The sequence below is a fragment of the Phalaenopsis equestris genome, unplaced genomic scaffold, assembly GCF_001263595.1.
Source record: "Phalaenopsis equestris unplaced genomic scaffold, ASM126359v1 Scaffold001013, whole genome shotgun sequence".
NCBI lineage: Eukaryota > Viridiplantae > Streptophyta > Magnoliopsida > Asparagales > Orchidaceae > Phalaenopsis > Phalaenopsis equestris.
The window spans coordinates 866,010-880,045 of NW_018165452.1; the positions used below are offsets into that span (position 1 = coordinate 866,010).

Below are 14,036 nucleotides of genomic sequence, written 5' to 3' on the forward strand. Positions count from 1 at the left end.
AACTGCTACAAAACAACTGTTTTCCAACAACTGAAACCAAACAGTCAGTCAGCTTATCCAGATCAGCTATTGATCCGCAGCTCATCCAGATCAATTGTTTATCAGTAGATTATCAATAAGCTGCAACTCCCCCAAACAGATTATATATCGTCATTTGCATTGTTAAAGCGCAATAATGAGCACTCTTCCTTGTTAATGATCCACTTGTTCACAAAGACAAGAGTAAACTCATGATATAAAAAATCTAAATATCATCAAATAATATAGGGGGAATTTACATCCATAGCACTTAAGAATCGTGTATTTACACATCTAACATCTAAATTTTCATAATCCATATCACAGAAATCCTCCAGCATACATTTCAACAGTCTTCTTCCCCCAGCTGCAGTTGGCCCATTTCTTTTCTCAACTTCTCAGCCATTTCAAACTGCCCCGCCTTCTCATACCCACGAACAAACGCTTCATAAACCCCCGCATCAGCTTCCATCCATTTCCCCGCCATCTCCGCCTGCAGCTTCATCGCCTCCTTCATCCTTCCAGCTTCACAAAACCCCTTTATTACCGCCTTATAGCTCCTCCTCCTACTCCCCATCACAACCCCATCCTTCCTCCCAATCTCACCTCTCAAAACCCTAAGCCCTTCATCAACCATTCCCTTCTCACACATTTCATCGAGCATCTCATCCACAACCTCCGCCTCCGGCCCAAGTCCCTTCCTCTTCATCTCCTCGTACACCAGCATCGCTGCTTCGACATTGCCGGCTCGACAATGGCCTTTGATTAGAAGCTCCGACGTCGTCCCGGTGGCTTCCAATCCTTCCATCACCATCTCACGGTAAAGTTCCTCCCCCTTCTCGACCTCACCGGCCTCGCAGTAATCTTTTATCAGAGTATTGTACGCAGTAGTGTCATGTTTGATCCCTTTCTCCGCCATTTCTTCCCATAACCTCCGCGCTTCGGCTACGTCGGAGCACCCCGCCATTTGAATGCTATAGGTGAACGCGTTAGGACGGCATTCGAATCGATCCATCTCCCTTAGAATCTCTCCGTTCAATTCCGTCCTCCCGTCGCGGTAAAGCGAGAGGAGAAGCGTGTTGAATGTTTGCGAATTAGGGCGAAATGTTTCGACGAGCTCGCGGTAGAGACTGAGGGTGGCGGTGGATCCGCGAAGCTTCGCGGCGGCTCGGAGGAGGGAGTTAGCGGTGGAGGTGAGGGGGTGGATGCTGCGTGAGCGGAGGGAGCGGAGGACGGAGAGAGCGGGGTCAAGGTTGTGGGAATGGAGATATGCTTGGATGAGGAGGTCGAAGACGAAGGGAGCGGAGTCGCAGGGGCGATAGGTGAGGGCTAGGGTTTGGAGGAGGGAGGAAGCGGGAGTGTTGGGATTGGAGCGGATGACGGAGCGGAGTAGAGAGAGCGCGGCGGATCGGAGGCGGGAGCGGGCGAGGATGTGGATGATGGTGGAATAGGAGGAGAGGGTATGGTTGCAGAGGGAGCAATCGCGGGTCCAGAGGAAGAAGCGGAGGGCGAGGTGGGGGTTATTGCGGAGCTGGAGGATGATGGAGGAGGATTCGGAGGGGGAGATGCCGGATGAAGGGAGGATGGATTTGAGGAAGTTCCAGCGGGAGCGGCTGCGGTGGGAACGGAGGATGGAGACGGCGGCGGAAACAAGAGTGTCGTCGGCGGTGCCTTCGCCTTCGCCGTCGCCGGAAATGCTGGGAACTTCCGGCGACGAGGAGAAAGAGGGGAAGAGGGAGAGGGAAGGAAGCGGGCGATGCGGGCGGGTTTGGGATCGTATTGCCATTGGAGTGTATGAAACTGGGAATTGTAGCGGAGAAAATATTACCTCAGGCTCCAATGAGTTGCCTCCTGGTGGTATTATGATGTGATCATTATATATATGACACATAATACATTTTTATTGTAGTATTGATGCATGAGTACTCCTGAAATAATATTTTTTTCGTGCTTTGAAATAAGGCGGAAAAAAAGAGGCGAGGATTTGTAATTAAAATTCTATAAATTTAATTTAAGGGTATAAATTTGATCAATTGATTATGTATCTCATTCTGTTTTGAAATAAGACAACAATTTTAAATTTTTTTGTGATTAAATTTTGATAGAATGGAACTTTTTGGTTTTTTGGGGCATTGATAATTTACATAGCATCCAATTTCTAACTGTTTACCTTTGTACCATTCTCATTTTTTGCATCACATTAAAAATATCAATATTTTAATTTTTTAAAAGTGAAATACATATTTTCATGCATAAGTTAATGATGTATATATGTAAAAATTTTAGTTCAGATGTTAGATAGGTAAATGCATAAGAATTTAGTGGTATGCATGTAAATCTTTGTTTTATTTATTTTGTTGGTTAGATAATTAGATCTACATTTTTTTAATGTTTGAGCCATAAATTTTTTTACTGAATATAACTGTAAGATGTATGTGTATTATTTTTTTTTTTTGGAGGAATCTATGAAAATCTTACATTTTTATTCCTTTTTTTTTTTCATATGCTCGTCTCTGTCGGAGAGATTAGCGAGAGGGACAAGCAAGAGATGTGTTACCTTAGGGTAGAAGAAACGTGAGAGTGGGGAGAGTAGGTCACCAGGAGGTGTTACCCAGGGTAGCGTCGTAATAAAATCGCGAAGAAACGTAGGCCGTGATGTCGAACCCAAGCAGGTAATCAGTGTTTTTCAAAACACAACGCACCAAAAAAAAAAAAATACTACCCCAAATAAATCCTAAAATACATCATATTACGTGAGGATGAAGAATGTGCGGAGGACGGTGTGAATCACATCACACTGTTAAACATACCACATAGTGCGTGTTGTTGTGAGATCTAGATATATATGAGTTGATGTGGTATATATATATTAATAAAAAAGGTGAACGATCGACGAAGCAAAAATAGAAAGAGAAATTCACACCAGAAAACAGTAACGCTGCGGAATGAACATATTTACGTGGTTCGACAAATTGCCTACGTCCACGGAGTTGCAGAAGATTTTACTATTTGAGGAATTTACACCAGTTGATCACCTCGACTTACAAGAGGAATCTCTCACTCTCACTTCGTTGCTCTCTCTTCTTCTCTCTCTGTTCTTCTCTCTCTACACCGAGATACACCGAGATACATCGAAGAAGATAAACTTACAAGAGAAATAAACCCAATCTCTCTTCTGCCACAAGCCACCAAGAAGAAGCCACGGGAGAACAATCTTCTTCTTCTTCTTTTTTCTTCATTCACCGCAAGGAACTACTTCTTGCATCTTCCTTCCTCTATCCCGAGGAAACCGAAGAAGAAAACCAACCGTGATTTCTTTGAAACTGAAGGAGAGTCGTTCGAAGCCTTTTTATCACGATCAGGAGGGAGCGAAGGGATGTTAAGTTTCACAACATAGGAAGGCGGGAGCGGTGGGCGAGCCACTAAAGAGGCGGGAGGCGCGACTCTTCGCGAACGGGAGCGGGAAATATCGAGCTCTAGCGCTAACAGTGCGAGCTAAAGGTTATCAATGCTACTAGCTTGCGATTTAGAAAATATTCTCAAGGCTTTTTAGCAATAAGACTAAATTTTATGATTTATTATGTATGTCTAAATTGCCACATGACGTAGTTGCCCTAATTACTATAATGATCGATTGCAATAAAATGTTCAATCTCAAAATAGTATTTTAATTGCCTTTTGAATAGTTATTGGATTATTCTAAGAAACTAACTTGACAAATAATGTTGTATACAATATCATCAGAAATAAATTTGATATTCTTTTGTATCGGTAATGCTCGGCTCAATTAACATGTATGTTCACTCTCGCCCTCAGTTTTGTTGGGAGGCTCTTATGGATTGGGCTGTGACGAAGATCGTTAATTGCTCGATAATCGATCTGAAATTTAGCTCGGATCGAGATTAGATTGAAATAAACTAGCTGATCTATGAGCCGAAACTTTGTCGAGCCGATTTGGAGCCATACATGTATCATCTAGTGGTATTTTCTTTTTTATAATATATATATATATATATATATATATTGCCAAGTAAAATTGAATATGACAAGTATCAAGCCAATTTCAAGCCGATTTTGAACTAGAATTGATCCAAATAACTCAATTTCAACCAATTAATTTCAATTTTGAGTCGGATCGAGCTGATTCCGAGTTGAAAGTGATCCAAATAACTCAATTTTAACGAGCTCGTTTCAATTTTGAGCCTGATCGAACTCGATCCTATTTCAAACCTGTTTGACTTGAAATTGAATATAACGAGCCACAAGCCCATATCGAGACACACTAAATTTATTCGAGCTATTTTCAAACTGATCCCAACTCGGCTTAAAATCAAATCATTACTAGCCCTACTTATGGATTGGGAGAGAATTTGCATGGACTTATATATAGCGCAAGGAAACTAATATTATACGTGGGAGATAGACAGTAAAATAAATAAAATTGGTTTATAAATATGTGGGGCATGGACAACTCTCACCATATAATGGATGCTCAATTCCACACATTAAGTCTATGAAGAGAACATATATATGCATAAATATTTATAGATCTACAATAGTAATATATATATATATATATATATATATATATTGTTCTGCGTTTAATAATTAAAATAAGTAATATTCAGGTTTATTTAAGCTATTTTTTTTTTCTATTTAATAGTCTATATAACCTTCTAGCTGGGACTTGGGAGCATTTCTAAGTTAGTGCTAAGACAATAGCCTGGCTTTAGGAAGAATATCAGCATAAGAGCTTTATATTATTCATTAATTAATATGCCAAGCAGCCAGGCCTATGCTATTCTTATTCCCTTAACTGCAATTATTAACAGAAAATTCCTCTCATTTATTCACGGCATGCAGCAGTTGGAACCTAGAATAGAATAGTCTGATGTGTAGTGCATAAATTAAATTAAATTCTATTCCAACAGCTGCTGCTGCTGTTTACACTAATTAATAATAACTCAATTAAATTAATCTCATGATTTTGCATTTTTCGGTAATTAATTAAGCTCGTTCATGTCTTGTGTATGTCAAGGTTTTGAAAATCAGGCCCGACATCGAAACGGAAGAAGAAAAAATTCATTGAACAAGGATGTTGAACCGGTAAATATTAATTAATATAATTTAAATGATATAATGATGAAGTAATAATGACAAATATAAATAAAGAACAAACTAATGGCATTGAAGAATTTCGTCGGTTAGGATTTGAAGGTTGTAAAGCTCTCCCACACCGCGATGCGACGCCTTACACAGCTTGGGATCGTGCAGAAATAATCGCGCGTGGTTGATATGTGGTTTGACCAGTTTTGGGCGGTTCACAATCATAAAGGGTTTCTTATATGATTAGGATCGAACTGACTACTGATTCGGGGTCGGTCTAGTTGTCTAAACCTTAGTTTCTCGATCCGTTAACATTATTTATTAAAATTATAAATACTCTTTTTTACATGATTAGTTTGATCGAGGTGAGGATTAGTTATGCTAAATTACGTGTTGGATAAACCAATGCTTCATATCTGTACAATTTGAAGTGTAGGTGCTAGATATGTATGTAACATACATATAAATTAAGGGGCATGCCTGTAAACCTTCCCTTTTTTAATCATTGAAACGGTATCATCTTTATTACCATTATTAACTTTATGCCATGATTATTTTTAGCCTAATTATGCACCTTTATTTATTTATTATTTCTTTTGTATTAGTTAATTTGCCATATCATTTTTTATGATTATTTAAAAATATTTATATCCATCTGATAGTCATTGTTATTGCTGAAATTATCAAATTTATATTTAAATGTCTAATGTTCAGTAAATTCTATTATAAGTAAGGTGGAATGGAGCTACCATTAATTAGAAAAACTAAAATGGGTAAATCCAAAGTTCTAATCAAATAACTTTACTTGGCAGCTCAATGATAAAGTTGAAGTAAATCTTTGGTGCGTCTAGAAAATTCGCGGCGGCAGAGTAACAGACTATCGTCTTAGTGTTGTACGAAAGTTCAGCACATACACACAGATGAAAAAGAAACGAGCGGTGATGACTCCAGAAGTTTTTTACTTGAAAAACCCGTAAAGGGAAAAACCACGGGGTCTGACCCAGTTGTAGAAATCTACCGTTGAATTGATGATTACAGAAATTTCTTATGTCACATACGTGAAAAAGGGTAACTATATTTTTCAGATCACAACGTTGCTGATGACATCTAGTTGGTTATGATCGATGGTGGTCAATGGTGGAGATTTGTTTGACTATACGTTTTTCTAATTAATGGTAGCTCCATTCCACCTTACTTATAATAGAATTTACTGAACATTAGACATTTAAATATAAATTTGATAATTTCAGCAATAACAATGACTATACGTTTGCTGAATAACTTTACCGGTCAGTTTGACTATACGTTTGCTGAAATCGGAGCTCTGGATAAATTTTTATCAAGAATTAAATGTTTCTTGCTTAAAATATCGTCTTGAGATTCGTGTTATGCATTGAGATTCGTGTCAGATGATGAAAATTAGTTAGTGATTTATCAATCTTCATTTAAACTTACTTTCTTTTAAAAAACATCTAAGTTGGAAATCAATGATTAAAATTTGATTCAAATTTGAGTCTCCTAATTTTACTCTATCAATTCATCATAAACTCTGCATGTTTCTTAACTTTAATAAAAAAAAAAAAAACAGAAGGAATATCAAAACAAATTAAGATTTTGGCAACAAATTAATATTAATTGGGTGAATATATTCTTCTCCATCTCAAAACTTTTGATGTATGGAGATAAGGATCAATTTCAATGAGTGGAATCCCTCCTGTTGGGTTTATGTTGTATTGTTCCATGCTTTACCCCTCATAAACCGGGAAGCATATGCTTCTTTTATAACATCACAAAGAAAGCAAGCAAATGAAGGTGGAAACATACTTCGAATAATATTAAATCAAAGGCAGCATTCATCCCATATAAAGTTTAGAATCTTAATTAGATAAACACAAGACCGAATCTAAAAAACTATTCCATCCGGAGGCCAGTTTTGTAAATGTTAAGAAAACAATTGGCCTGTTGCGAATAATTATGCAAGAGTCTTGACGATTTGATTTTGAGCCGAGTTGAGGTTCTTTTAGGGCTGATATGATCTACAAGAGGCTTGTTGTGGCTCAACTAAGCTCATTTTTGTTGGGTAGCTCAACTCATTTATTTCAATCCGAGCCAATTAAAGATCCTCGATCTGAATTCACGAAATTCATAGTTCTAAGACCAATAGGGTTGTTAACGATCATACTTCGAGCCGAGTTTGGATTAGTTTGAAATCAACCTGAAAAAATTCGATCTAAAACTCGAGCCAAAATTCAAATCAATTCTCGAGCGATTAACAATCTTTGAGCTAAATTCAGAACCTACTCAATGGTTAATTCATCAGTCCAACCCTACCTCTCGTGTTCTATAAGTACAGATTCAGAACCAATTTGTCTTCTCCCCCAATCTGTTCAGCCCTCTAAACACTAATATTCGATCTTCTTCCTCCCATACCCATGAAATACGACGAACTCAACCACTTCAGCCACCCCCAACATAAACTACGCTTCGAATACTCGGAGCTCCCTTTCAAATGCGACGGCTGCCGTGAAGTCGGCATTGGCTCCCGCTTCAAGTGCTCTCTCTGCGACTTCGATCTCCACACCCATTGTTCCGCCGCCGCCGCCGCCATCCCCCTGCCCCACCCATTCTACCCTAAATGCGTCTTCTATTTCCTCCCCCGCCCTCCCGGCGACTCCCCTCGCTATTGCAACGCCTGCAATCGCGATATTGCCGGCTTCGTCTACCACTGCCGCATGTGCGGCTTCGATCTCCACCCCTGCTGCGCCGCCCTCCCGCACGTGCTCCACGCCGACGGTGACCTCCGCCTCCTGCTTCGCCGGCTAGCATCGGCGCCGTGCCATAGGTGCGGGAGGAAGGGGAGGAGCTGGAGTTACAGGAGCGAGTGCAGAAAGTATGAATTGCACGTGGCGTGTGTGATGGAGATATTGGTAGACAGTTGGCGTGAGATCTATTACGGTGGTGGTGGTGAAGGGAAGAAGATGAGGGTGTCGGATATTAGGGTTCCGAGCATTAGAGGGGCGGAGATCAGTCATCACAGGAGCGGAAAGGGGAAGGGGAAGGTGAAGAGGTGCTGTGAATTGGCGGCGATGGCGGTGCAGTTTGTTATCTCGGCGGTGCTTGGAGATCCTACGGCTGTGATTGCAGGTGTGGTTTCCTCCTTTCTTTTCCGATGATGACTGATTTTTGGGGGAGATGGAATTATACGTATTTGCTTTGTGGTAATTTGTGTCCAGGATGTCTCTTTTTTGTAATTTAATTTTGCAAAATTTAAAAATAAAAAATAAAATTTGTACATGAACAAAATCCCCGTCCAAGCATATATAAAACCTTAAACGTAGAACATTTTGTTTGAAATATTACCTCTCAAACAAGAAGAAGCTAAAATTAATAAACTTGTAATTAGTTATTATTTAATTTTAAAATTTATTAAGTTTTTAATTGCTAGTTCTTATATAATTTTTTTTTTAAATATTATTATTTAGATAAAATCTTGAAATTTTTTTTGTTATATTAGTTCTTAAAGAGTTAAATATTTTTTAAACTGTTGAGAATTATAGGACAAAAAATTAAGAATCGACACAAATCCAGAAAGAAACACAGAGATTTAACGAGGTTCGGCAAATATGCCTACGTCATCAAGAGCAGTATGAAAATTTTTTTTTCAATTCAGAAAAAGAGTACAAGATAATTAGGATTACAAACAAGATATATATATATATATATAACCTTATATATATATAACACTGACGTATATGTAATTACAAAAATTACTCATGTACTGTACCGCCCCCGCACCCCCAACCCACATAACGAAACTCACTCCCGATTAGACAGATTATTACACTCCATTCCGCTGGCTCACTCCGTTTCGCTCCAGCATTTGTCCCTTATCTAGTATATGAGTCATACCTAACATAAACAATTATTGCTTTTAAAAAATTATGCTTTTGTTCTGTTTTTTGTTTAATAGCACCTCAAAGTCATTATAGTTCAAAACCTCAATCAAGACGCTCTGCTCTTCACTTATTGAATTATCTGTATGAAAATCTTTTAAAAGCTGAAATTACAAAAAAACAGTCCTTTCATTCTTCTTATATCACCATAAACCATATTAGAAACATAATTAGTTAATGTATAAAAAGGAGAAATGAAGCTCTCAGTCCATGGGAGCTGATTAAGATCCATACAAGCATGAAAGCACAGGTCGGGCGAGAGAGCTGGAGATAGCGGAGGAAGTAGAACTCAAGGCCACCAAATCTGTAGATTAAAGAAATATAAAGTCACAGGTATAGGATTTCAGTTTTTATTGCTGCATCGAAGTTTGACTCGAGGAGTAAGGATAAAGAATAAATTCAAATTTAAGAGGAAGAATTTTACATACATATCATTCAATTCCTATGTATTTACATATCCAACACATAAATTTCAAAGTTTAAATATATACCACCTTATTGTCACCTCCCAAAAGAGCTCTTATGGGTGGTGGGCAGCCCAGGACTTAAAGACTTAAATACTGCTTTTCGGCCCTACACCTACCAAATGTGGGACTATTTGTCCGTGACATTCTCCTCGACATTCTCCTCCACCCAATCACGTGACGCCCTCGTCACGGATTGACTCCAACGAGTGTCTCACTGGACCATAGAGAGTCCACACACCTGGCAGGCAGTAGTCTGCTCTGATACCACTTGTCACCTCCCAAAAGAGCTCTTAGGGGTGGTGGGCAACCCAGGACTTAAATACTGTTTTTCGGCCTTACACCTAGCCGATATGAGACTATTTGTCCGTGACATTTGCATGAAAGGTGTAATTCACTATTTAAAAGTTAAAATATTAAATATGTAAATACACAGGAAATGGGTGCTGCGTATCATTCATAGCTGCAGTAGTCAAATGAGGACTGATCTATCATACAAATGGCAGCAGCAGTAATCGTCATATCACCTTTTGATGAACACAATTTTCTCTACAAGCAGCGGCCATAAACTTCAGTCACACCCACTCTTCTCCCTCGTTACTAGTTCCCACATCCACAAACTCCACTTCTCCCTCCCAATCACCTGAAGGCTCAAACCATCACATCAATAGAAATGAACTTCACTACCATCACAGACCCTACAACAACTTTATCATCCCCACCAAATCCATGTTGGGAGGATAATTTCACTCCACAAATTACAAAAAAAAAAAAGCGATTCAAGAGATTCGAAGAGAAAATTGAATAGGAGCGCACAAATAAAAAATCCAAAAAATAAAAGACAAATATTTTAACTCGAGAAAACTTGAGAACGGAAAAGAAAATTACGGAGCCACGCCTCAACAAGAAATTCACTATGAAATAAGGAGAAATGTACATATTACACCACACTCAAATCTTCTCACGAATGTTCCTCTCTCGATCGTACAAGAGAAATAACATAAATCCACCCATAGAATTCCGCATGCTATTCTGCATGCACTGCTTGTTCTGTTTTTTGCCCTCTTTAAAACATTCTCGAGAAAGTTCTCCAAATTCTATATTGAGAACTTAAATGCCTAAATTGTTCAAACTAATTTTGGTGTTGGATCGCTTTCCTCTAGCATCGAATTTTCGGACGATCAGTTTCTAAAATGCTCAAAACTTAACCCAAGGCGCAGTTGTGCCCCTCTTGGGCGCTGCCTTTCCACGCACTTACGTCCTGAAGCATTTGGCTAGGGGCCTAGGCGCCCCACTGGCATGTGTGCTCCCCCAAGGTGTTGGTTCTTGTTGGACAATTTCAGTGCTGCTTATGAGCCCCTTCCAATGCCGCTCTGAAGCTTTAAGTGAACATTGAACATGCACCTCCAAATATGTATCACCTTCAGTCTAAACTTTTCTATACTCCAATGAAAGCCAAAGATAGCTTTCATTTCTTAATTGTATCATCTTAGTCAACATATATGCAGGATTCTGAGCTATTGGTATCTTTTTTAAAATAATAAATACTTATTTTCTAGAAATAAATGAATGAAGTGATACTTTAACTGAATGAGTTTTGTCCTGGAATGAAGAACATCATTCTTAGCTAGATGAATAATACTCATATTGCTATTATGAAACTTTCAAATCCCTTGCTCTTTGCCTATTTATGCTATAAAGCTCTATAGTCAATTTATTTTTTTACTACTCTCAGTGATAGCAATGTAGCTGACTTATGTAGTTGAAAGTGCAACAATCTTCTGCAATCTAGAAACTCAAATCCCAGTAATGTTATGTTGATGTTTTTTTTATATTGAGTATGTCCGCCACGGATCTCGAAAGATTTTTATTTAAATGATCCGATGCATCATTTGAAAAATAATATATCACGCTGATGGGAATCTAATCATTCGAATGATGAAAATCCTTAAAATTTATGTGTCTACGTTAACCAAAGATTTTTTCCCTACCTAACGGGTATAAGTTAGTTTATTTATTTGAGGTCTTCTATCACTAGGATAAGCCCTCGTAAGTAATTACATCTCCAAAATCGTGACCTTTAGAAAAAAAAACTCTTGATTATGATATTGACTTATATATATGTGTTTGTGTGCATGATGATATTTTCTCTGTCTCAGTTAATTGGCCTTTGTTTCCTTGACTAATTCGATAAGTCAATGTCTTGGTTAACAGAGGCGGTCCCAGAAAGGGTTCTGGAGGACAAGTGCCTAACCGCCTCCCCTAAATTCAAATTTTTACTTATATAGGAGGGTAATTGATCTTTTACCCCTCCTGAAACATCACTATGTTTTTCGTTAGCCAAGCCTCCCTCCCAAGTCGGGTCCAAGAGAATTGTGGTTACGGGCTTGTTGCTAAGTAAGTCCAATAAAGAGTCTGTGCAGCCAGTCTCCAATATTAGTCATTGCACACCGCAGGAAAAATCTTGGAAGTCCAAAGCCCTATGGTTTACTTCTAAGACTAACTAATTACTTCGACGACCATTGTTGTATTTCATATTTTTCATAATAAAGAGTTCATACCGGTGAAATTCTTCACATTGTAACTTCATTGGTCATTTCTCCCACTTGAATCAAAGATCTTCAAAAAAAACTTTGCTCTAATACCAATTGTTGGGAGAATATTTTCATTTCCCAAGAGTAACAAAAAAAAAACTGATTTGAGAGATCCAAAACAAATAATTGAACATAAATGCACAATCAAAAAATACAAAAAACAGAACATAAAAATTAACGTGAAAACAATTGAAAATGAGAAAAAAATTATAAAGTCATACAACACCACATCAGTCATTATAAATGAGGAGAAATATAAAGATTACACCACACTTAAATGTTCTCTACAATCCCATAATTCATGAAGGCTCCTCTCTCGATCGCACGGGAAAAATTACAAAAATCTACCTACAAAACTTCGATTGTTCTTCTGCACACACCATTCATTCTATTTTTTGCCCTAAATCGTGCACTGCCTAGAGAGTTCTCCAAATTCCACATCGTGGTCTTAAATGCATAATCTACTCGAACTGTTTTTGGCTTTGGATCGCCTATCCCGAGCATGGAGTTTTAGGGCGCCTTATTTCCAGAATGATGAAAATGCGTTCTTGGGCATCGTTGCGCCCTACTTGGGCAGTGCCTTTCCATGCGAACGGGTCCTAGAGCATTTGGCTGGGTGCCTAGGCGCCTGATACCAGGCGCTGGTTCCTGATGGTCGCTTTGAGTGATGCTTTTAAGCCCTACCAGTGCTACTCTAAAGCTTTAAGTGAACTTTGAACAAAACAATCAAGCTCCACATAATAACAATCCAAAACCCTCTCTCAATCACTCTCACTCTCACCCAAAACTAGAAATCTTAAAACACAAAACAACAGCCTATCTCCATCATTACTTCACAACACTCATCCTTCTTGATCCCACAACCTTCTCCCATGCCAACAAAATTCCTCAATGGAGAGTTTCCATGCCTACAAATTTTAAGCTCTTCAATAATAGAGAACTTGTGATTTGGCGCCTCCAACACCAAATGGACATATTATAAGTTGATAAAACCAAGTACCACATGAATGATACAATTGCTCGCCACAAGGCCAAATTAGTAGCTCAAGGGTTCAAATAGCAACATGGACTAGACTATACTGAATCCTTTAGTGCAGTTGCAAAGTTCTCAACAATCAACATATTACTAAACATAGCAATCTCTCGGCAATCGCTTGTGGGGGTGTGCATTATTTGGTCAGAACCAAAAAATCGAGTCAGGCCGGACAAATTTGGTTGATTCAGTTTAGTTTTAAAAATATATTTTGGTTTTTTTATTTTTAAAAAATTAATATTATTTGTTCGATTTGAATTTTTAGTTAATCGGAAAAACCAAAAAAATTGAAATTTAATTAAAATTGTTTATTATAGTTCAGAGGCATTTACATACATATCATCCAGATCTTATGTTTTTAAATATATAGCGCCTAAATTCTACCTTTTATACTTATATCGCTTAAATCTTTCATATTTCATTAAAAATATCACCATTTTAATCTTAAAAAATTGAAATACACCTTTCATGCACAAGTAACATAACATTAATATAAAAATTAAAATTTGGTGTTAGATATATAAATACATAGGAATTAAGTGGTATGTCTGTAAATCTTCCAATATATTAATTTCATGAAAAAATTAATGTTCATCATATGTACACATTTGATTAAAATAAATGAACGATTCATGAAATTAAAATAATAATATACATGTAAGACATATAATTTGTAATGTTTGTTCAAAATTAAACTCCAACAAACAATTAAATTTTGGTTTCGTAATAACAAGACCACTTAAATCAAATCAACCCTTGTTCGGTCATTTCGGTCCTATCAAAATTTTGATCGGTTAGGATTTTGAATTTTGGCTGCAATTTGTTGGGCCAAGTTGTAAGCCAATCCATCTGAACCAACTGGATGCCC

At 37.9% G+C, this 14,036-nt stretch overlaps 2 protein-coding genes across 2 annotated transcripts; one reads left to right on the plus strand and one right to left on the minus strand.

Moving 5' to 3' along the window:
* Positions 1–364: 364 nt before the first annotated feature.
* Positions 365–1,804, minus strand: LOC110032717 (pentatricopeptide repeat-containing protein At2g15980). The gene has a single exon (XM_020736442.1). It carries the CDS (start codon positions 1,802–1,804, stop codon positions 365–367), a length of 1,440 nt encoding a protein of 479 aa, XP_020592101.1.
* A 5,705-nt stretch (positions 1,805–7,509) lies between these two features.
* LOC110032725 lies at positions 7,510–8,353 on the plus strand. The gene has a single exon (XM_020736454.1). The coding sequence runs from the start codon at positions 7,557–7,559 to the stop codon at positions 8,295–8,297; it is 741 nt and encodes a 246-aa protein (XP_020592113.1). The 5' UTR covers positions 7,510–7,556; the 3' UTR covers positions 8,298–8,353.
* Positions 8,354–14,036: the final 5,683 nt, after the last annotated feature.